This window comes from Ornithorhynchus anatinus, chromosome X3, assembly GCF_004115215.2.
Source record: "Ornithorhynchus anatinus isolate Pmale09 chromosome X3, mOrnAna1.pri.v4, whole genome shotgun sequence".
Lineage (NCBI taxonomy): Eukaryota > Metazoa > Chordata > Mammalia > Monotremata > Ornithorhynchidae > Ornithorhynchus > Ornithorhynchus anatinus.
In genome coordinates, this window is record NC_041751.1 from 25,743,985 (window position 1) to 25,766,476 (window position 22,492).

At 44.3% G+C, this 22,492-nt stretch overlaps 1 protein-coding gene across 3 annotated transcripts in view; it reads left to right on the forward strand.

Annotated features, from left to right (window-relative positions):
• EPB41L4A (erythrocyte membrane protein band 4.1 like 4A) overlaps positions 1 to 22,492 on the forward strand; it is a 199,015-nt gene that overhangs the window by 148,608 nt on the left and 27,915 nt on the right. The window contains exons 13-17 of one of the 3 annotated variants that reach the window (XM_029053854.2): positions 10,510 to 10,600; positions 14,615 to 14,698; positions 15,694 to 15,807; positions 19,965 to 20,012; positions 20,913 to 20,990. In XM_029053854.2, the coding sequence (XP_028909687.1) occupies positions 10,510 to 10,600; positions 14,615 to 14,698; positions 15,694 to 15,807; positions 19,965 to 20,012; positions 20,913 to 20,990 (415 nt within the window). The remainder of the gene's footprint in view (positions 1 to 10,509; positions 10,601 to 14,614; positions 14,699 to 15,693; positions 15,808 to 19,964; positions 20,013 to 20,912; positions 20,991 to 22,492) is intronic. The other 2 variants (XM_029053855.2, XM_029053856.2) reach the window with 2 other exon arrangements.

Here is a 22,492-nt window from a genome sequence, read left to right on the forward strand (position 1 = left end):
TCCAATCAATCAGTGCTATTTATTGAGTGTTTACTGTTTGCAGAGCACTGTACTAAGCGATTGGGGGAAACAGAGTGGCCTAGTGGAAGAGCGCAGGTCTACGAGTCAGAGGACTGCGTTCTAATTCCAGCTCTACCACGTACATGCTGTTTGACCTTATGAAAGTCACTTAACTTCTCTGTGGCTCAGTTACCTCATCTGTAAAATGGGGATTAAGCCTATGAGGCCTATAAAGGACTGGAACCGTGTGCAAGCTGATTACCTTTTATCTACCCCAGGGCTTTACAAACATCATTTAAAAAAAAAATGGTAAAGATTAATTTGAAGTGGCTCAAACCAGCCTGGTCCCGGCCTGGGTGCAGGAGCAGATGAAGTGTACTTTTTTGCTCTGGTTTGAAGCAGTTTATTTTTATTCTTTGAAGGCACATTTAATATACAGTGACATCAGTCTCTCATTTGGTCTAAAAGGCTTAAGTTCCTTCTGAAGGAGTTTTCATATTCCACATGCACCTTCCAAAACATTTTTAAAGATGTAAAACCTAGACAGCAATGCGCACATAGGTTAATTCCAGGTCATCTTTTAGCTGCACTAAATTGGCTCCACACATCCCATTTGCTGATCATTACTCCATTTTTAGGCCCAAATCATTTGGGGAAGGGAGGGGTGGGGAGAGGCTAATTCCAGCCGATGATTAATTACAATCTTGCTTGAGGGCAGAGGGAGGAACCTTCCTGCCTTTGAGTTGGTCCCAGATCAGCCAGAGAAGAGTGAAGCAACTAAACCTTGTGCCCCAGCTTTGGTTACTGAATGTGCGGCTGTCATTAGGGGGAACATGAGGAGTGGTGTAGTTTGGGCCGGACCTGGAAGTCAGAATGACCTGGGTTCTAATCCTGGCTCTGCCACTTATCTGCAGGGTGGCCTTGGGCAAGTCACTTCACTTCTCTGTGCCTAGGTTACCTCATCTGAAAAGTAGGGATTAAGACTGTGAGCCCTATGTGGGACAGGGACTGTGTCCAACCTGATTACTTCCATCTACTCCAGTGCTCAGAACAGTGCCTGGCACATAATAAGCGCTTAACAAATGCCATTGAAAAAAGAAAAAAACTCTCCTGCAATCTCTGTTCTGTGTTGTGTAATGTGTGTGTGTGTGTGTGTGTGTATGTGTTGCTTTGCTCCTCTATTGTCCCAGAAGAAGCTCGTTTAGTCACAACATGAGCACAGGGTACCTGGAGGAAGTGGCACTGAGGAAGGAAAGGGAGAGTAAAGGGAAAGTAGAGAAAAGAGGGAAAAAAAGAGAAAGAGGATAATTTCACTGCACAGAGAAGGCGGCTCTACACCTCCCCTGGACTCTTTTAGCGCTACGTCCCCGATATTCACCCTCTCCTTTTTCATCACCATCATTATCATAAATGGTACTGAGCATTTACTATGTGCAGAGCACTGTACTAAGCACTTGGGAGAGTGCAGTAAAACAGACTTGGTAGACACATTCCCTGGCCACAAGAGCTTATGGTCTAGAGGGGAAGACAGACATTAATATAAATAATTTATATTATATCTTCAAGAAGACAGTGTGTGGGAGTGTGTGTGTGTGCATGCACACACCTGCCTACATGTGCACTATGTGTATGTGTATGGGTGCACTGTACTATAATAATAATCATGGTATTTGTTAAGCGCTTATTATGTGCCAGGCACTGCACTAAGCACTCAGGTGGATAAAGGAAAGCCAGTTAGACGCAGTCCATGTTCCACACAGGGCTTACATTCTTCATCCCCATTTTACAGAGGTGGTAACTGAGGCAAAGAGAAGCGAAGTGGCTTGCCCAAGGCCACAAATCAGACAAGTGACGGAGCCAGGATTAGAGCCCATGACCTTCTGACTCCCAGGCCTGTGCTCTAACCATTACGCCATGCTTTCTGACTGCTCCTCCATTTCATTCAGTGGCTCCTCTTCTGCCTCTTAGTGTGAGCATTCCACAAATGTCTGTTCTGAGCCCCCTATTGTTCTCACTTCACACTCACTTCTCAGGGAGCCCATCCACTCACAAACTTCTGCTACTATTTCTATGCAGATGATTCCCAGCTCTCTGTTAGCCCTGGCCTGCAATCCCACCTCTCCTCTTGCCTCCAGGTCATCTCCGCTCATGTCCCACTTCAGACTCAGTATGTCTCAAACCAAACCGCTCATCTTTCAACCTAAACCCACTCCTCCTTCCAACTTTCCCACCTCAGTCGATTGCACCTCCACCCTCCCTCTCCCAGAAGTCCAAAACATTGATGTCATCCCCAAGTCTTCATTGTCTTTGAAGTCTCACATTCAATCTATTGCCTATATCCTACTGGGTCTTCCTACACAACATCTCCCAAATGCACCCTTTCCCCTCCACCCAGACAACTACTATCGTGGTTCAAGCTCTGGTCACATCACAACTAGACCATTGATTGTATCCACCTCCTCACTGATCTCTTTGCGTCTAGCCTCCCTCCTGGTCAATCTATACTACAAACACACTACTGCACAGATCATCTTCTTGAAGCATCATCCTGCACACATCTTTCCTTTCCTCAAAATCCTCCACTGACTTCCTGTGTCCTTCCACATCAAACAAAAACATCTCACAATTTACTTCAAGGCTCTCCACCACCTGACCCCACCTTACTTATCTGCTATCTTCTCACACTATTTCATAACTCACTCTTTGTTCCTCTCAAACCAATCTTCTAATTTAACCTCTCTCTTGACTCCTCCTTCCCCTCACTTACAACTATTCCCCTGGTTTGGCACTACCTCCCTCCCCAAATCCAACAGGCCACCGCTCTTCCCAAATTTAAAGCCTCCCTGAAATCCCACATTCTCTAACAAGCCTTCACTGACTAGTTCCCGGTACACTGGCATATAAAGCTGTTAGCTGTCTCTCACACTTATTAACATTTTTATCCATCCTTGACACTTTATGTACATTTATTCAGTTGTACATTCAATTATTTATTTGACTATACTGTTGGTAAATATTTTCATTCTGTCTCCTTTTTACTGTAAGCTCCTTGTCGTTAGAAAAATTATCACTTCATTGTTTTTTACTTCCTTCTTCTTTGTGATAAGTGCTTACTATGTGCCAAGCACTGTACTACTGCACTGGGGTAGATACAAGATGATCAGACTAGATAGAGTTCCTGTCCCACATAGGCCTCACAGTCTAAGTAGGAGGGAGAACAAGGAGAACTGAAGCAGCATGGCCTACTAGATAAAGCACGGGCCTGGAAGCCAGAGGACCTGGGTTCTATCCTGACTGGGGAAGCAGCGTGGCTCAGTGGAAAGAGCCTGGGCTTTGGAATCAGAGGTCGTGGGTTTGACTCCCGGCTCTGCCACTTGTCAGCTGTGTGACTGTGGGCAAGTCACTTAACTTCTCTGTGCCTCAGTGACCTCATCTGTAAAATGGGGATTAACTGTGAGCCTCACGTGGGACGACCTCATTACCCTATATCTCCCCCAGCGCTTAGAACAGTGCTCTGCACATAGTAAGCGCTTAACAAATACCAACATTATTATTGTGCCCCTTGCCTGCTGTGTGATTTAGGGCAAGTCACTTCTCTGTGCCTCTGTTTCCTCAACTGAAAAATGAGGATTCAATACCTGCTCTCCCTCCTATTTAGACTGTAAGTCCCATGTGGGACAGAGATTGTGTCCAATCTTGTATTACCTCAAGTGTTTAGAACAGTGCTTGACACGTAGTGAACACTTAATAAATACCATGAAAATATACAAAAAAACAAGCATGAGATCTCCATTTTACAGATGAGGACCTGAGGCCCAGACCAGTTGAGTGACTTGCCCTAAGTCATTCACCAGGCAAGTGGCAGAGATGGGACTAATAATAATTGTGCTATTTGTGAAGTGCTTACTATGTGCCAAGCACTGTTCTAAGCGCTGGGGTAGATACAAGGTAATTGGGTTGGACACGCAGTCCCTGTCATTCATTCAGTAACACTCAAAATGCTTGGACCTAGTGGGTAGAGCACGGGCCTAGGAGACAGAAGGATCTGGGTTCTAATCCTACTCTGCCACTTTGCTGTGTGACCTTGGGCAATTTACTTAACTTGTCTGGGCCTCAGTTACTTTATCTGGAAAACTGGAAAATGGGGATTGAGATTGTAAGGCTCATGTGGGATAAAGACTGTCCCCAACATGATTAACTTGTATCTACCCCAGCGCTTAGTATAGTTCCTGGCACATAGTAAGCGCTTAACAAATACCATTAAATAAATATAAATATATCAAATATATATTTATATATTTGATTTGATTGCAAGCCAACTGGCTGGGGTTAGGATTGCCCTGTGGATGAGAATGGGTGTTCTCTACGTGTCTTTTTCAGCAACAGGCCTGGTGATTGATGTCATGTGATGTGAGACCCCTGTTCACATCGGGGTTCAATAGGATTAATAGGGTTTTTATTGCTAAACCAGTGACTGGGGTCTCTGTGTATGAGCGTGGATGACAGTATCTTCAGGTGCCGTATTTGCCAAAGACACCGATATTTGGGGACATTATTAGTTGTTCTTATGCTAGGAATAATGGGGATTCAGCTCCCTCCCCAGCTGGGCCTTCGGAAGGTTGACCTGCAGGTGGGGAATGTGTCTGTTTATTGTTGTACCGTACTCTCCCAAGCGCTCAGTACAGTGCTCTGCACACAGTAAGCGCTCAATAAATACGAGAGATCCATATGAAGCCTTTTCTCCAGCTGCAGTAAGTGCAGGGATATGGCCTTTACCATCTTGCAAGAGTGGGGAATGTATCCTTTTGACCTGCTTAGGAAGAAGTAGATGGCCTTTGCTTGAGCCCAATAGTTAATATTTACTCACTGGAGAGTATTTATTGACCAAGTAATTTTCCATTTAGAATCCTCCCTAATCTGGAATGAGAAACTTGATCTGGTTTCTGGATTCCAGTGTGGCAACCCCTTTGCCCTGTAGACCTTGCTATTTTTAGAAGAAATAACTCAGGACTTACTTGGTATTTCTTTAGGGGTACACTAATTAGTCACTGCTCATCATCAAGGCTTCTGGACATCTCAGTTTGTCTTCTGAGTAAGACTCCCTTTGCTCGATTATAAAGGTGCCGGAGTCTACCCACCATAGCCTTGTCAATCAATCAATCAGTGCTATTTATTGTGCTTATTGTGTGCAGAGCACCAAGCTAAGTGCTTGGGAGAGTGCAATACAACAGAGTTGGTAGACGTTCCCTGTCCTAATGAGCTTACAGTCTGTCACATCAAAATCCCCAAGACAAAGGCCAACTGTGATCACCGTAGACAATCTTTCTCTGCCACTGTGAAAGTAACATGGCCTAGTGAAAAGAGCACGGGCCTGGGAGTCAGAGGAAACTGGATTCTATTCCCGGCTGGGCCACTTTGCTGTGTGACCCTGGGCAAGCTTCTCTGTGCCTCAGTCACCTCTGTAAAATGGGGTTTAAAAAACTTTAAGCCCCATTTGGGAGGTGGACTCTTTCCAACCTGATTAACTTATATCTATCCCAACACTTAGTACAGTGCCTGGCACATAGTAAGCACTGAACTTTTTTTTTTAATGGTATTTGTTAACTCAGTTCCCATGTCATGGTCTGGAAGTTGGAGTGTCCAAAGTTTGAGTAGGCCATAGGGGATTTAAAATCCAGTCACTTTCAGCTGCTTAGGCTGTCAGGTCATTGGGATTCCCCTTTGCGTCTTTTGGGGTAGTCTAGCTCTGCTTACTAGTTCATTAATTCATTCAATCGTATTTATTAAGCACTTACTGTGTGCAGAGCGCTGTACTAAGCACTTGGGAAAGTATAATACAACAATAAAGAGTGACAATCTCTGCCCACACCGAGCTCACAGTCTAGAGGACGAACAATTGTAATTACTGGAGTATTGTTTGGTCCTTTCTTCTTATATCAACTCACTTTGAAATAATAATAATAATAATAATGGTATTTGTTAAGTGCTTACTATGTGCCAAGCATTGTTCTAAGCACTGGAAATCATTATGTTGGTGGTGTTCTCAATCAATATCCCAGTTCCCTCTGTGAAAATTATTATTTTCTCAACTCTACAGGTGGGAAAACTAAGATACAGAGAGGCAGTGCTGTGTCAAAAGCCTTTCAGAGCTATTAGGTCTCCTAATTTTAACACCACTCTCCGGTTCCTTCTTAGGATATTTTCTCCAATTAGTTATACTGAATGAAAGAACATCCATGCGTCAGAGGTTGAAAAGATATTATATTTCAGGAAATAATTCTTTAATCTGCCTTTATGAATTGAATTGTGGATGTATATTGGAGAAGGTCATATATAAAAGTAAGCAGTTTTAAGATCGTCTAGGGCTCCCTTAAATTTAAAAATGAAATTGGTTATCCAGACTAAACACAGTGACTGGACTCACCTTATCCAGCTGCCGTTTCTAGGTAAATAACATATAATCAATTGTTTTTCTCCTGTGAGATTTTTTTTCTTTTGATCTCACTCCTTCCCCAACCAGCAAGTTAAATATAAAAGTGACATTCAAATGAAGCCAGATTGGCAAATTCCAGACATTAGTTAAGGATTACATCAGATTCAGAATGTTATTCAAATATAGTGTATTTTTATGTTTTATTTTATCCATACTTAGTGAGCACCTACTGTGCACCAGCACTGTACTAAGCGCTTAGGAGTGTGTAATACATAACACGCAATCCCTCCCCGCAAGGATCTCACAATCAGATGGGGGAGACAGACATAAAATGAATAACCAATAAAACAGGGTGCTTAAGTAGTAGAGTATGAAACCTGGTATGTAAAAGAATGTTAAAAGAAGTAGTGAGTTCATAAGGGCTGAAATGGTGCAAAAATGTTGAAATGGAAGCGACCTGGGGAGCAGAAGAATAATCAGGGGGCACCTCCTTGAGGAGGTGGAATTTCAGAAGGGCTTTAAAGATGGGGAGAGTTGAGGTCTGGCAGAGATTTGAGGGGAAAGGGAATTCCAGGCAGGAGGCAGAGAATCAGGGGATGAAGGTGGGAGAGTTGAGAATGAGGCACATGAGCAGGTGAGCTTGGGGGGAATGGAGAGTAAGGGGAGAGAGTGAATAGGTAAGAGGGAGAGAGAAACAGGAGTTTCTGCTTGATGGGGAGAAGGACGGGCAGCCATCAAAGGCTTTTGAGGGGTGAGGAGTTGTGTACAGAACAACATTTTAGAAAAGTGCTCCGAGCAGCAGAATGAAGTATGGACTGGAGGCAGGAAGACCAATGAGGTGACTGATAGTCTATTAGCTATGTTAGATATGTACTATATATCTGATTTTAATCTAGTTGAATTCATTTGCATCGTAAAAATGTTTTTGTTTTTTAAAAAAATCACGTGCCTGGAAGCCTCTGATGAAGTAGTCTAAAATACTGTCTGTTACCCTTTCTGGGCAGAGAAAAGTAAGATGCGTAAAAGTGTTAAACTCTGAGATGCTCAAGGGTTCAAACAGAACAGTAATCCTAGCTGAGGACCATTTGCCCTGTTCACAGTCTCTGACCCTCAACTCAAGCATGTTTTTTCTTTTGTTTTAGTTTTTTATCTTTTAGGAATACAAGGTCATGTCGGGGACTCGCTTAAACAGTCAACAACAAAGGGAGGACCCCAGGAGGGCAAAACTCTTAGGCTAGGGCAAAAATAAGTAGAGGGAAGAGGGTTTTGGGAAGCAGCTGGCCTAGCCAAAAGAGCACGGACCTGGGAATCAGAGAACCTGGGTTCTAATCCCCACTCCGCCACCAGCCTGCTCTGTGACTTCGGGCAAGTCACTTAATTGCTCTGTGGCTCAGTTTCCTCACCTGTAAAATGGGGATTCAGTACCTGTTCTCCCACCCACATAGACTGGGAGCCCCATTTGGGACAGGGATGTGTCCAACCTAATTAATCTGTTTCTACCCCAGTGCTTAGTACAGTGTTTGGCACATAGTAAGAGCTTAACAGATATCGTTATTATTATAACAAGAGCCTCTTCATCTGGGCTACTAACTAGCAGCTACTCAGAGCCCCCCAACTCCAGGGACCACAGTTCCAGAGGAATCGAACTGCCCAACCTAGCTCATCTCCTCACTTGAAGGGCAACATTCCAAGACCTTTTTTAAAAAAATCAAAGCCCTGCTGGGCATCATGCGATTGAGTAAGTAATGTACCATTAAGTGCTGTGCAACTAAAGAAAAATAGGGTGTGATAATGTCTGGGAAAGCTTTGGAATATAGCAATGTTGAATGCAAGGGTTATCACAGGTCAGAACCAGGATCTGGCTCATTGAGCAGCACAAGGATATAATCTGCTCTCCCAACCCCGAGTGGGTCCACTTTATTTAGAAGGGCTTTGGGAGTTGCAAAATTTCTACCAAGTTTACATTGCAGGGCTGTTGAACAGTCTTTCCCCTCTCTTCTCCACTTTCATCCCTTTTTTCATTGCTGACACTGATCTCACTAGACCCAACTTCAGGGTCTTGGGTACTATTTATTTAGTGGGTTAGAAAATGAAAACTGAGGAATGTGTGCTGTTCCTTAGAGAGGAAAGTGGGGTCTAGCCTTCGATCTACCTGGTTTCCTCCCCACCAGATTCCAGTCATGAAACTGTCACTTTGGGATTTAGCCTGGATTCAGTCAGAAAAGGGCCCAGATCTCACTCCTTGGGAGTTCCCAAGCTTGAGTCTTTTTTAGGCCTGACATCCCCAGCCATGGACTCTTCTGTGATGGTCCAGATTAATGCGAAAATGAATCTTCAGCACCTTGCCAATTACCCTGGAGAGGAGAAGGAAAAATTCCTTCCTAGACTGAATGTTACTTCCACCAGAAACATGGATTTTTCAGTATTCTTGACTGAGCTACTGTGTACAAAACTATCCAGCCTCTTTATAATATCCTCCTCTAGACTGTAAACTTCCTGTGGTCAGGGAATGTTTCTACCAATCTGTGGGATTGTACTCGCCCAAGCACTTAATACAGTGCTCTGCACACTATAAGCACTCAGTAAATACTATTGATTGCTTCAGGCTTCAACTTTGTGTCCTACTGCATTAGATTCCCAAATTCAACTCATTCTGTAATGTCCAGTGAGGTGGCGTGTGCTCCCCAAATTCCTATCGCTTGCTATTAACATCTTGAAGTATTATTTTCCTTCAGATTAAAGAGGTTCTTACTCCAGGGTTCACAATTCTGGACTTTTCAATCAGCAAAGTACATTTTGGCCATGTGCCCTTGGGGAACCAGAAAATCATTAGGCTACAACATTGCATCTCTCCATTATAGTGTAAAAAATACACGGAAGCCTAGAGCCCAACTTTAACTGTTCTGACAGTTTCTTTAACTGTCACCAGTGTTTTAGGTGTCAACCCATCCAGGTGTGAAAAGAATCCTAATTTGAATGGGTTCTTGATCTTGGCAGCCAGAAAGACCGTCATACCCAAATTCCTCTGGCCCCCCACTCTCCCATTTGGAGTCCCTGAGAGATACTGAAATCTGTTGATTCTGTCCCTGGTATTGTTACCAGCAGACACATGGTGGAGCTGGGATTAGACCAGCCAAGACTAAAATAAATCTCAGACGTAATCTGATTTGGGTAAGGGTGCCTTTTCTTATCAGTGCAACCATGGCTCAGGTTACAGATCTTTGACTCAAGGAATCTGAGCACTTCTGGAAAGATGGGCACCAAAGTTGATTGCAGCATTGATGTTTATTGTATTATATCCTCCTAAGAGCTTAGCACAGTGCTCTGCACACAGTTAGTGCTCAGTCAATCCCATTGATTGGTCAACTTGGATATGTCGAGTACTTTTTCACTGATCATGTCTGGATTTTGTTCCAAGTTCTCAATGAAATCAGGAGGTCTGGAATGAGAGGTAAGTATAACATAGAGGGAGGGCAAACCAAAAGAACAGTAGTTTTAATTTGGGTTATAAAGCAACCAGATTCGATAGTCTTCCAGAACAATTATCTTGTAACATTTACTTTAAAAGAGTTGAAAAGGAGAAAGGTGTTCCTGTTTTGTTTTGTTGGGTTTTTTCATATTAGTATATGTTTCCATTGTTTGCTGTTTTTTCAATTGCTCAGGTCTTTGTAAAAATCCCCTTTATGGTGGGAAAATTTCCAAGCTTGAAATGAACTTCAAGGTAATTGCCAGGGGTTTACAGTTTGTTTTGGACAAGACAAAGTTATGCCTCTCCGAGCAATGGTAACTTGCCTTCGTTGCAGAGATGATGCTACTAGAGCTTTAAATGAACCACCTAATGGTGCAATTAAGGGCTTATAAACATTATGGATTTTTATTTATATGCTATTTTATAGCCCCAAAGACTTTCAAAATGATGCCACATATTTAATGTGAGACTCCAATGTTTATTTGAAATGACTGTAAAATGCTGAAATGCAGCAGACTGTCCCTAAAATGTTCTTTTTTTAATTCCACTCCTTTACCCTGTTTTCCTCCTCTGCTTTTTCTTCTTCCCTCTCATCCTTTATCACTAGGCTCAAACAGCATAAACCGGGTTACTGCAAACATGGAAAATGGAGAAAATGAAGGAACCACTAAAATTATTGCACCTTCACCAATAAAAAGGTTAGTGTGGTTGCCTGAAAAACACCCATGCAGAACCCTCCCGAGATCGTTCACACGCCTTCTGCCCGCCAAGCTCTCTCGGGCAGCTTCCCTCATCTATGGGGAAAAGGCTCCAGTCCCAGCTGGGCACACGTGGAAATTCAGGGCCATTAGAAGGGCTGTTCCACTGAGAGCCACTGGTCATAGTGGAGACATGAAGTCTTGCTTTGGTTACCCAGCGGTACCGCAGGACAACATCGGCTTCCAAGACCTCACCTTTGGCAGTCGGCCCACCGGCGTCGAGACGGGGATCGTCCCGACTCGGCTCACTGGGCCCAGACCCGTGAAGAAGAGTGGATGGTAGCGTGATGTCCAGCCTAACTGTAACAATCGTAGGAAAAACAAAACAACTAAAGAACCACTCGCCTTGAGCAGAGGCTTTGTGAAGATGGGGATACTCAGAGGCAGGCTTGAAAAGTGAGACAGCATCACAGCAAGGAACTGTCTTTCCAGACACACAATGCCAAAGGGAATATTGGTCGTGCATCAGTCTTTTCAGCCTCACTCACACTCATGGATAGGAATCCACCATCAGTAGCTTTGTCTTTGAAAATTAAAGATGGTTCTCTTGCTCTATTCATCTATAGTCATATCTGTGTATACAGTGCTAATAACGCTGTCCCACTGACCAGAGAATGTTAAAAGGCCCGTCTCAGAAATACTTGGACTGGAGTGGCACTTGGTCTCCACTCCCCACTTTTGCCATATACATCCCTGCCCGAGTTGGTTTGGGGAATTGAGAGTTGACTCGATTCTGGCTTGATAAGATAAAATCCTGCTGGGAAAACAAGTGTTTTAAGCAAGAGACAGAGTAAGATTCTGTTCTCTCATTTTGAAAACCGATAATTCCGGTAGGTGGGTTTACCTAAGCATCAGTAAACCGATTCAAATTCTGGGAGGAACTATGGAGGAAACTCATTTTTGGTTCTGATGGATGAGGCAAAAAAAAAAAAAACAAACAAAAAAAAACCACCCAAAAAACCCACAGCTGAACCAAAAGAACTCCAATTCAGCCCTGGAGATGAGGTGAGTCAGATTGGTTAAGCACAGGAGAGTGAACCAGGTCTGAAATGACACAGACAATAATGGTCAGGCTTGAACTCATTTATTTCCACCATTTGATGGAATCATCATTTTTATCTGTGTTATTTCCAGCTACAGCGAACAACGTGTAATTTTTCAAATAACAGGCTATCAGGATGTTGGAAATAAAGGCGATGCTGTTCATGTAAATGTACCAGGCTCATGACAGTAGAGCACTCTGCTGTGGCACTCACAAGAGGATTGATTGAATTTATTGGATCCAGCGCTTCTCAAGGGCAGTTGATTGCATATGTATGAGTAGATATCGTGGTTTTCTGCATTGATTCCCTTTTCTGCATTCCCCAGTGATCAAAACCTCCACTAGACACATTTCATGGCTTGTTTTCCCTGAAAGCTCAGCCTTATGTTCCTTCCCAAAGAACTGTATCAGAGTTTTTTTCTTCTCTCCTCAACTCTGCTCATAGTGCCTCGGTGGGTACGATAAAAACCTACAGCTCCCGGCTCCCTTTTGTTGATTGAAGTCAAGGCCTAAAGTCTTTCAAGAGGCATGTTCCACTTGATGGAGAAATCCACAGTCTGAAAAATCGAAGCTAGAGAGATGTGTAAGAGCATTTAGCCCATGATATCCTCCTTCTTGTCTTTTTCCAGCTTGGGCTTAGCTTGATCAAGGAAAGAAGTTTTCACCTCTTCTTTGGGAAAACATTACCAAACTCTGAAGGATCTCCTTCCTGGTCAGGAAATTGCCTCTCTTCTCCCTGAGTGCCCTTCCTCTTTCCTCTCCCCTGTAGCCCACGCTTTCCAAGGAAGAATAATTATTTCCACGTCTTCCTTTCCCTGCTCAGCAAGAGTTAGGCACTGTCGTCGTTTGACTCTTTGGGCAGCTTCTCTTATAAGTGGCCTACTCTCACCCACACACTTCCAGCCTTATCGTGTAGGAATGCGTGGAAAGCATCTTCTTGCAGCAAGCCTGGTTAAAGGCGCTTTAGTTTAGCGATTCGTTCACTGCTGAAGCAGCCAGTTGACCTTGCATGTGTCTGTGGGAAGCCAGAAAGGAGAGTGATCTCCCATGGAAACACAGATCCCATGCCTTTTGAAAAGGTGCAGAATGAATTGAATCCTTTTTGCAATCGCATCCCTGCTGTTTATCCTGGTGTGTACCGGGCTGCCTCTTGCCACCACTCCAGCTCTAAAGTGGGTCTCTGCTGTAAAGGAGAAATGGCTTAGCAGTCTGAATCAATTCACCACACAAACAGACGCACACATTTTTCCCTTTCTTGTCCCATCTCTCCCCTCCTCCCTACCTCCATGTTCCTATTGTCTCCTTTCCACCTATTACCCACCCATTCTGTTTCTCTGTGTTTTAGTAATGTAATAGGCATGTATTTAAATCTTCCTATAATGCTAACATTGCCCTGAGAGACTTTTGCCTTGGTAGTTGGCTGATCTCCCAAGGTAAAAGGGGCGCTTCAACAATAAAGAGCCGAGATTGTATTTGGAGTGTATTTGCTCAGTACTGTACTTGTGGTGCTGTGAGTTTCATGTCTGAGGTTCCGTTAGACACATTTGGGTCAGTAACTGGGCACGTACAGCTAAGGGAATGGATTTCCTTTTTCTGAAATGACCTTGTCTAATTTTTATTTTATTTTGTCTCCTTGTTTGGCTGGGATGAAGATCTCTGTTCAGCTACACTCTACATTTGCTTTGAGGATTTGTTAGAAAGCTGGATTTAAAAGTGGATTAGGAGTTAAATAGCTGTATGCCCTTCCTAAAGGAGAGAATATCAAGGAGGTGACACATTTTTCCCTGTGGCTTCTGGGTCTGTTTCCTTCCTTCCCCTCTCCTTCCTTTCCTCCCCCTTCCTCCCTCCCTCCATCTCTCCCTTCTCCCTTTCTCTCCCCACTCCTCTCTGCTCTCTTTCCCATCTTCCTTTTCTTCCTTCTGCCCCTCCGTTTCCCCCATCCCCCCACCTCACTTTCTCAAATCACTGGTTGGGATTGAATATCAATTTGGGACATGGAAAGCTTGCCCACTTAAAGCTTGCCCAGTGTCAAGCTCCATCCCAGTCTCCTGGAAGGGGAAGTAGAAGAGGTAATCATTGGGCTACCCTTGTCACTTAAGGCCCGATCCAGCTGAGAACTTTTATGCTGTAGTCTGAACTGTCCCCTGGAGGAGAGAACTCAATATTGCCCTCACTTCTGTCCTTTGTGCCTGCTCTACTCGCCCCCCCCACCCCGTTTTCCTCATCTCCCTCTACCCACCTATTCCTCTGCCACTTTAGCCCTTGAAACATCCTTGACAGGAATTTGTGGGAGCCCTGCTGGGGCTTTCTTTGATCCAGTTCCTGTGTCCTCGAAAGAACCCTGGTGGCAGAAAAAGGCTGGGTGTGAGGGAGAGGAACTGGGCAAAAACAAATCAAGAGCAAGTGATGTAGGCGTACTGGGACACTCAGCCCTGAGAGATTAGTCAATCTGGTCCACTCTCCTCCATGGCTTGGGTAGGTAAGGCATGTATATGACTTCCTGGTGCTATCCCAGGAGCTCCTAGGGTAATTAATGATCTGACCTTTGTAGGGTTGGAACATTATAGCCAGGAAAATTACACTGGGGATGAGCTTATTCCGATGGAAATGCCAGGTTGGTGAAGGACTGAGTATATTAACACCTCCCATTTTCTCGACTAAGCTCGGTTCGAAAAACAGAGCTCTGACCATGAGGATGGATGACCAGGTTGAGGCACCATCGCACGTTTCCTCCAAGAATCCTGTTGGCACAGTTGAAGACAGAATCCTGGGCTGGATGGGCCAGGCTGTTGTTTCGACATGGAAATCGCAATGCCAGTGGCCTAGTGTGTGAATGGAGTTTTGTTGGTTTTTTGGGTTTTTTTGCCCTGTTCAATCTCCGTAATCTTTTCCTTTTTCCTTTTCAATCAAAGCTTTAAGAAGGCAAAAAATGAAAATAGCCCCGATACCCAAAGAAGCAAAACAAGTGCACCGTGGGAAGAAAATAGCCCTCAGAGGTAAAGTAATCCTGGTGTTTGTCAATCACATGCAGTCTTAAGGCAGGGTAATGAGTCCTGTGATCGTTGGAATCTAGTTGCCGTGTCAACTGGTCCCGGGTATACAATTGATAAAGTGGTTTGATTCTTACATTTAGGTGACAGAAATTTCCATCATACAGATCTAGAGAGCCAGTTTTGATATAGTTACACTTGCTGATAGTAGGGTAGTGCTGAACATTAGCTTGTATCAAGTAAATTAGTCTTAAAGGTAGTTGCAAATCCATCCCGAGTGAATATATGCCTAGCAGGAAAAGGAATTCCCTTTTTTAAAAAGCCTTTTCAAGAAAACACTGTCAGTTGAAAGTTTGACCATAAGCTGCAACCGATTGACAGTGGCTGCCTCCACCACTAGACACGGGCTTGGTTTCCGGCTGTTCATGAGCTGTTCAAGCAGTGACAGTGCTGCATCGAGTCCTGCTGTCTGACTCTGAGTGGTTTTTGTGCCTGTCATTTCCTGGGGTGATGGTAATCAATCAATTCCCGCCCAGTAATAACATCTTTAAACTCCACGCACCCAGATCCTGTCAGGTCTGTTTGCTTTCAAAAAAACATCCCCAGTCATATCGAGAATATTTTTAAATGGTATTTGTTAAGTGCTGACTGTGCCAGACACTGTACTAAGCACTGGGGTAGATACAAGCTACTCAAGTTGGACACAGTGCATGTCCCACGTGGGGCTCACAGTCTTAATCTCCATTTTACAGATGAGGGAACTGAGACACAGAGAAGTTAAGTGACTTGCCCAAGGTCACACAACCAACAAGTGGCAGAGTCGAGATTAGAATCCAAGTTGCCTATGCCTGTGTGGTGCTCAGTATCTTCACAAGAGCCATCGCATTGCTTGTTAAGGTCTTAAAAAATGGATCTAGATCTGTATTTAGAATATCGTTTAGGGATTTTTAATTTTCTCGGTACTTGAAGATGAGTTGTTGACTGTTGCTCTCTAACTCCAGTGGGCTGTACAATTCTCCCAGTGACCGAAATAAATCACCAAAGTTCCCTTACTCTCGCCGACGAAACCCATCAGGTGGAAGTGACAACGAATCTGGGCAGCCTGTTAGAAGGAGGTAAGCAGAATCCAGACCCACTTCAGTTTCAATTGACCACAAATGTGTGTTTTTTTCTCTTACATTCACCATCTACCGCTGTGACTCTTTTTCTATACCTTACTTCCTTCTCTCCAGCAAAATGCTTCAGGGAACTGAGGGCTTGGGCTTTTAATTGAAACTGAGATTTGCAGAGGAGATGCAGTTTAACATTTTCAAAGAACAGTTGATGGATTTTAGATCATTCGAAGTTGTGCTTCACAGATGTGTCAAATTGGGACCTGAAAAATTGATGAAAATCCTTTGTGATTGTCAAAACTTTATCATCTACTGTTAGGAGATGAAACCCTTTCATCATTATATATAGGAACATTAAATTTACATTACTATATAGCGCACTCTGAGATTTCCACTGTGTTATTTTAAAAATAAGACCTTGACCAAAAAAATCATCTTGAGCTCTGGAGTTCAATCAGTAGTATTGATTGACAGCCACATTGTGTAGAGCACTGTACCAAGTGCTTGGGGTAATACTGTGGAAGTAAAGGACACGAGAAGCAGCATGGCCTAGTGGAAGGAACGTGGGCGTGGGAGTCAGAGGACCTGGCTTCTAATCCTGGCTCTACCACTTGTCTGCTGTGAGACTTCGGGCAAATCACTTAACTTCTCTGTACCCATTACCTCATCTGTAAAATAGGGATTAAGACTGTGAGCCCTATGTGGGACAGGGACTGTGTCCTACCTGGTTAGCTCGTGTCTACTCCAGGGTGTGGTACAGTGCCTGGCACATAGTAAGAGCTCCCCAAATACCATTAAAAAGAAAAGGACATGGCCCCTTCTCTCAAGGAGTGCACAACTAATGCGTTGAACAGGTAAACCCAAAACATCAATTTAAATATCAGTATATACATAAATCAGTGGTATTTACTGAGCACTTACAGTGTGTACAGCTCTGTACTAAGCACTTGGGAGAGTGCAATACAACAGGGTTGATAGACACGTTCCCTGCCCACAGTGAGCTTACAGTCTAGATGGGGAGACAGACATTACTATAAATAAATCATTTTTTAAATTATGTACTTATGTGATGTGGGGCAAATACCAAATGTCCAAAGGGCTCAGATCAATAACTGCTGTGGATGGAAGTAGGTACGTAACTGGTAAAGGTGGTTAAAATACTACGGTGGTGGCGATGTTGTTGATGGATTCTCCCAACGGGACGGGTGGGTGAGCCTCGGTTTGGAGACTTCAGGATCGAGAACCGGCACCAACAAGTTGATTATAGTGCTAGCAAGTTGTCTCTTCTTTTCTGGACATATTGTCACTGGGTTACAGAGTTCAGTGAGCAAATAGGCAGGCAGGGGTAAAACACCATGCAAAGTGCCTAGGAAGGGTTGTTTCTTTTTATGTGCAAGACCCATTTATGGCCAAAGTGATCACACCGGAATGCAGTTCGATCAGTTAATCAACCAGTGTTTTTTATTGAGTGTTTACTATGTGCAGGGCACTCTGTGAAGCACTTGGGAGAGTACAGTACAGTTTAGTAAGTAGACACGATCCCTGCCCAAAGGAGCATGCAGTCTACAGGGGAAGATAGACATTAAGATGAATTACAAGTGGATATATAAGGAGGGGTGGAGGAGGGGGTGAATATCAAAATGCCTAGGGGATACTGGCCCAAGTATATAGGCAACGTAGAAGGAAGAGTCTAAGAGAGGAAGGCCTCTTGAAAGAGGTGTGATTTTTTAATAAGCCTTTGAAGATGGGGAGAGTAGTGGTCTGTCGGCTATGAAAGCGGGCAAGGGGAGAGATTCAGGCCAGAGAGAGGATATGGGCAAGGGGTTGGTGGTGAGATAGATGAGATCAAGGTACAGTGAATAGGTTGGCTTTGGAGGAGCGAAGCATGTTGGCTGGCTTGCAGTAGGAAATCAGCGAGGTAAGGTAAGAGGGGGTGAGCTGATTGAGCGCCTTAAAACCTGCGGTAAGGAGTTTCTGCTTGATGCAGAGGAGGATGACTAACCGTTTTTTTTTAGAAAAATGATCCCGACAGCAGAGTGAATTAGGGACCTGAGCAAGGCAGAGAGGGTCAGTGAGGGGGCTGATGCGGTGGACAAGGCAGGATATAATAATGTTCGGATTAGCTTCATGGCAGTTTGGGTGGAGAAGAAGGGGTGGATTCCAGAGGTGTTAGCAGTTTGGGTAGTGGGGAAGGGATGGATTCTGGAAATGTGAAAGTAGAACCAACAGGATTTGGTGACAAACTGTACACATGGGTTAAATGAGAGGTAAGTCTAGGAAAATGCCAAGGTTACAGGAGTGTAAAACAGGGAGGATAACGATATCATCTACAGCTATGGGACAGTTTTGGGGAGGACAGGATTTGGTTGGAATGATGAGGAGTTTTGTTTCGGACACGTTCAGTTTGTGTGTGTCAGTGGGACGTGCAGTAGAGGTGTGCTGAAGGCAGGAAGAAATACAAGACTTCGGAGAAGGAGAGAGGTCAAGGCTGGAGAGGTAGATTTGGGAATCATCCTCATAGTGATGGTAGTTGAACCTGTGGGAGGTGAATGAGTGTTTCAAGGGAGTGGGTGTAGTTGGAAAATAGAAGGGGGCCCAGAAGTGAGCCTTGAGGGGCTTTGCAGCTGTTTTTCAGGATTCCTGCTCTGCCCATTCGCCTCACAGAATGTCCAAGGCAGTTCTTCAGTAAGAAAACTTCACAGTTGAAGGCGTAGCTCTCACAGGCATAACTGGGACTATATTTCTTGGTTCACAAAGCACTGGACTAACAGCAGAACTGGACTGGTCAAAACATATATAAGTCCTGAGGGTAGGCTATAAATGCATGCTGATACAGGGGTTTTTGGGATAGCCTATCTTAGGGCAGAGGGAGTTAATCAGGAAAGAAAGAGATGAGCTTTCAGGAGGGTTTTGAAGGTGGGCAGAGTTGAATGTTGGGGAGTGGTCCAGGCAAGGGAATGGTGAGAGCAAGGGGCCAGAGGTGAGAACACCATGGGTGGGTGCGAACTGGAATATAGTAGGTGAAGAGAGCAGATAGTAAAATGGGGAGAGTCGGTAGAAGGCAGGGAATGTGTCTGCTGTGAATTAGCACTTGACTGTGAAACCCAAAAGCTAGCAGTCTTGTAAGGCAATATTTTCGACAGAGACGGAAAAGTTAGGAAGAGAAGAAGGGGAAGCAGTGTGGCCTAGGGGATAGAGCATGGGCCTGGGAGTCAGAAGGAAGTGGGTTCTAATTCCAGCTCTGCCACTTGTCTGCTGTGTGTCCTTGGGCAAGTCACTTCACTTCTCTGCCTCCGTGAAAAGAGCCCGGGCTTTGGAGTTAGGGGTCATGGGTTCGAATCCCGGCTCTACCACTTGTCAGCTGTGTGTGGGCAAGTCACTTCACTTCTCTGTGCCTCAGTTACCTCATCTGTAAAATGGGGATTAAGACTGGAGCCCTATGAGGGCCAACCTGATTCCCCTGTGTCTACCCCAGCGCTTAGAACAGTGCTCTGCACATAGTAAGCGCTTAACAAATGCCAACATCATCATCATCATCATCAGTTACCTCATATGACCAGTACTCAGTGCAATAGTGGCCTCCCTAAACCTCCCTCTGTGGCTTCATCCCTCTGTCTTCTCCCTTCCTCCTATCTCCCCCTCTCTAACCAAAGGGAGATGCATCCAAACACAAGCCTTTGTGGAAGAGAGAAAGAATTAAGACTGTGAGCCCCATGTAGGACAGGGACTATGTCCAACCTGATTACATTGTAGCTGCTCAGCATTTAGTCCGGTGCCTAGTACATAGTAAGTCCTTAACAAATACCATAAAAAAAATGCTGAGGTTCATCTCCCTTGATGTGATTTTATGCACTGGCTTCTTACTTACAAGAAGTAAGTGAGTAAGTAAGGGTGCTATCAAACAATCGGTTATATTTATCACAGTAAGTGCTCAATCAATATGACTGAATGAACAGATGTGTGCGGAGCACTGTATTAAGAGTTTGGGAGAGTACAATATAACATCCACTCTAGCGCTTAGTAGAGTGACTGACACACAGTAAGCTCTGAAATGCCATTTGTTTTTTAAAAAATGCACATTAAGCTTAGGGCTTTTTTTCTTCTTAGATGGTGACCTTCATTTGTTCTATTTCATTCCCTCGGGCATTTTTCTTCCACAGGAAGGCCCCAAACAGTGGTGAAGACTCAGACCTGAAGCAAAGGAGGAGGTAAAACTTTTGGATGAGGCAAAGAGAGGGTGAAAGGAGATTTCTGGGAAAAATGTATTCTGGAAAAGCCTGGTGTGCAAGGGGAGAGTGAAGGGGGAACAGAATGGTGGTAGATTTGTGGCTTTTTTTCTGCTGGAACCCAGTGAAATGGCACCCCGCCACTCTACACCCCAACTCTGAGTCCTACATGCTTGTCTGCCTGCGTGAGATATAGGCATGCCAGTCATCCTATGATGACTACAATTCTTAGCCATGTTCTTTATCTCCTCCTTTCCCACTTCCCACCCTTCAGTCTCTCTCTTGAAGGAGGAGAAGCAGAAGCCACAGGAGGCATGCTGGTAGCTTTTTCTGTTTTAATTGAAAAAATAAACCCCTCCGGGAGCACATAATGTTGCCCATTATAAGGTCCTCAGGAATCCATCAAATCTCTTTTTCATCTTTCTCAAATTTTCCCACTGTTTACCTCCATTAAAAAAAAAAATTAAAGCATTTGAAAATGTGCCAGGTGTCACCCTTTTAAAATTCCTGGCTTTTTAATTCTGCGTTTTTTTTTGTTCTCTCAAATGTGGCTGCTGATCCCATTTAAGGGCTTTTCCGTGGCAGAGCTTTCTTTGGGAACAGCCTTGTTTTTGCGGCTCTATACAGCAGCACAGTGAAATTTCCCAGTGTGCCTGAGCCTTCACTCCTGCTCTTTGCTCCCTTGGGTTAGAAATTTATTCAGTCTCCTGCCTTGATTTGTGGGAGTACTGACTTGGGAAATGAACTAAAATGCTTTTCAGTTTTCAGCCATTCCCTTGGGAGAGGGATTTCTCCGACGCAGTGTTCTCCATCGCTGACAATTTTTACTTGTCCGAAATGTGATTTGGGGGTGGGGGGTGGGGGGCCTCATTTCTTCCCTAGATCACGATCCCGTTGTAACACAAGCAGTGGAAGTGAATCTGAAAATTCGAATCGAGAACACCGGAAAAAGAGAAACAGGTAAAGCTTGAAGGCTTAGTCATTGAAATTACAGAATCGAATAGGTAGTGTTTGTAACTAAAGGGCTTTTGGTTTATTGTTTCGTAGAAGCCCTTCTTGTCCTCCCCGAGAAGTCATTGGATCTGTGACCCAATGTATGAGTTCCTTTTGAGCTCAAGTTTCAGTGTAAGAAAATAGGTTGTGTGTGTGTGTGTGTGTCTAGGTGTAAGGAAATTGTTTAGTGAAAGTACATTCATTCAGCAGGTGGGAGCCCGTTGTGGGAAGGGATTGTCTCTATTTGTTGCTCAATTATACTTTCCAAGTGCTTAGTACAGTGCTCTGCACACAGTAGCGCTCAATAAATATGATCGAATGAATGAACGAATGAATGAATAGCTTAAGATGGTATCTTGTGGTGAACAAAACAGTGACACCGATGACTGAAGTTTATACTGGTTCTTCCCAGCTCCATCCCACTCTGGAATAAGTAGTAAGAGTCCCAGAGGGGGGTTGAAACAGAAGAGGTAGGATTAGGCTAAGGTGATCTGGGTTTTTAAGACCAGGGGCTGGACCAAAGCAGCCAGAAGGGTAGAAAGCTAGAGAGCCAAGATGGACAGACACAGAAGGGAAAATTATATAGAGAGAGAGAAAAGAGGGAGATATAAAATTATGGTCCCCTTAGGTAGGACCAAAGGGATGGTGGAAGAGAGGGAAGGATAAGGGGGAGAATTACTTGGAGGGAAAGCCTCCACCTCCCAGGCCCTGTCCGGCCACTGAGCTTGGAGAAGCAGCGTGGCTCAGTGGAAAGAGCACGGGCTTTGGAGTCAGAGGTCATGAGTTCGAATCTCAGCTCTGCCACGTCAGCTGTGTGACTGTGGGCAAGTCACTTAACTTCTCTGTGCCTCAGTTACCTCATCTGTAAAATGGGGATTAAGACTGTGAGCCCCACGTGGGATAACCCGATTCCCCTGTGTCTACCCCAGCGCTTAGAACAGTGCTCTGCACATAGAAAGCGCTTAACAAATATCAACATTATTATTATTATTATTGGATCAATCAGTCTATCAGTGGTATTTACTGAGCACAAAAATACTCTGTGCAGAGCACTGTACTAAGTACTTGGGAGAGTACAATACAACAGAGTCAGACACCACACTGGACCCAGCACTCAGTGCAATAGTGGCCTCCCTAAACCTCCGTCTGTGACCTCCCCCACTCTGTCTTCTCCCTTCCTCCTCTTATACCCCCCCAGCCCCACCCCCCCAACCAAAGGGAGAGGCATCCAAGCACAAGCCTTCGTGAAAGAGAGAAATAATTTCAGTAGCAGGTTATTTCCTTGACTGGCAGGTCTCTGAAGAGCCACCCTAAGGACCGGAATCACTGCCAGAACTGAAGACCTCTCCCTGTGCTTCACATTTTCTGACTTAATCTCTCAAAGGAAACCTATTTCAGTAGAAAGCCAATTACCTGAGTTAATTGGGGCTGACTCGAGTTCAGCTAATCAAACGTTTAGATAACTGGAC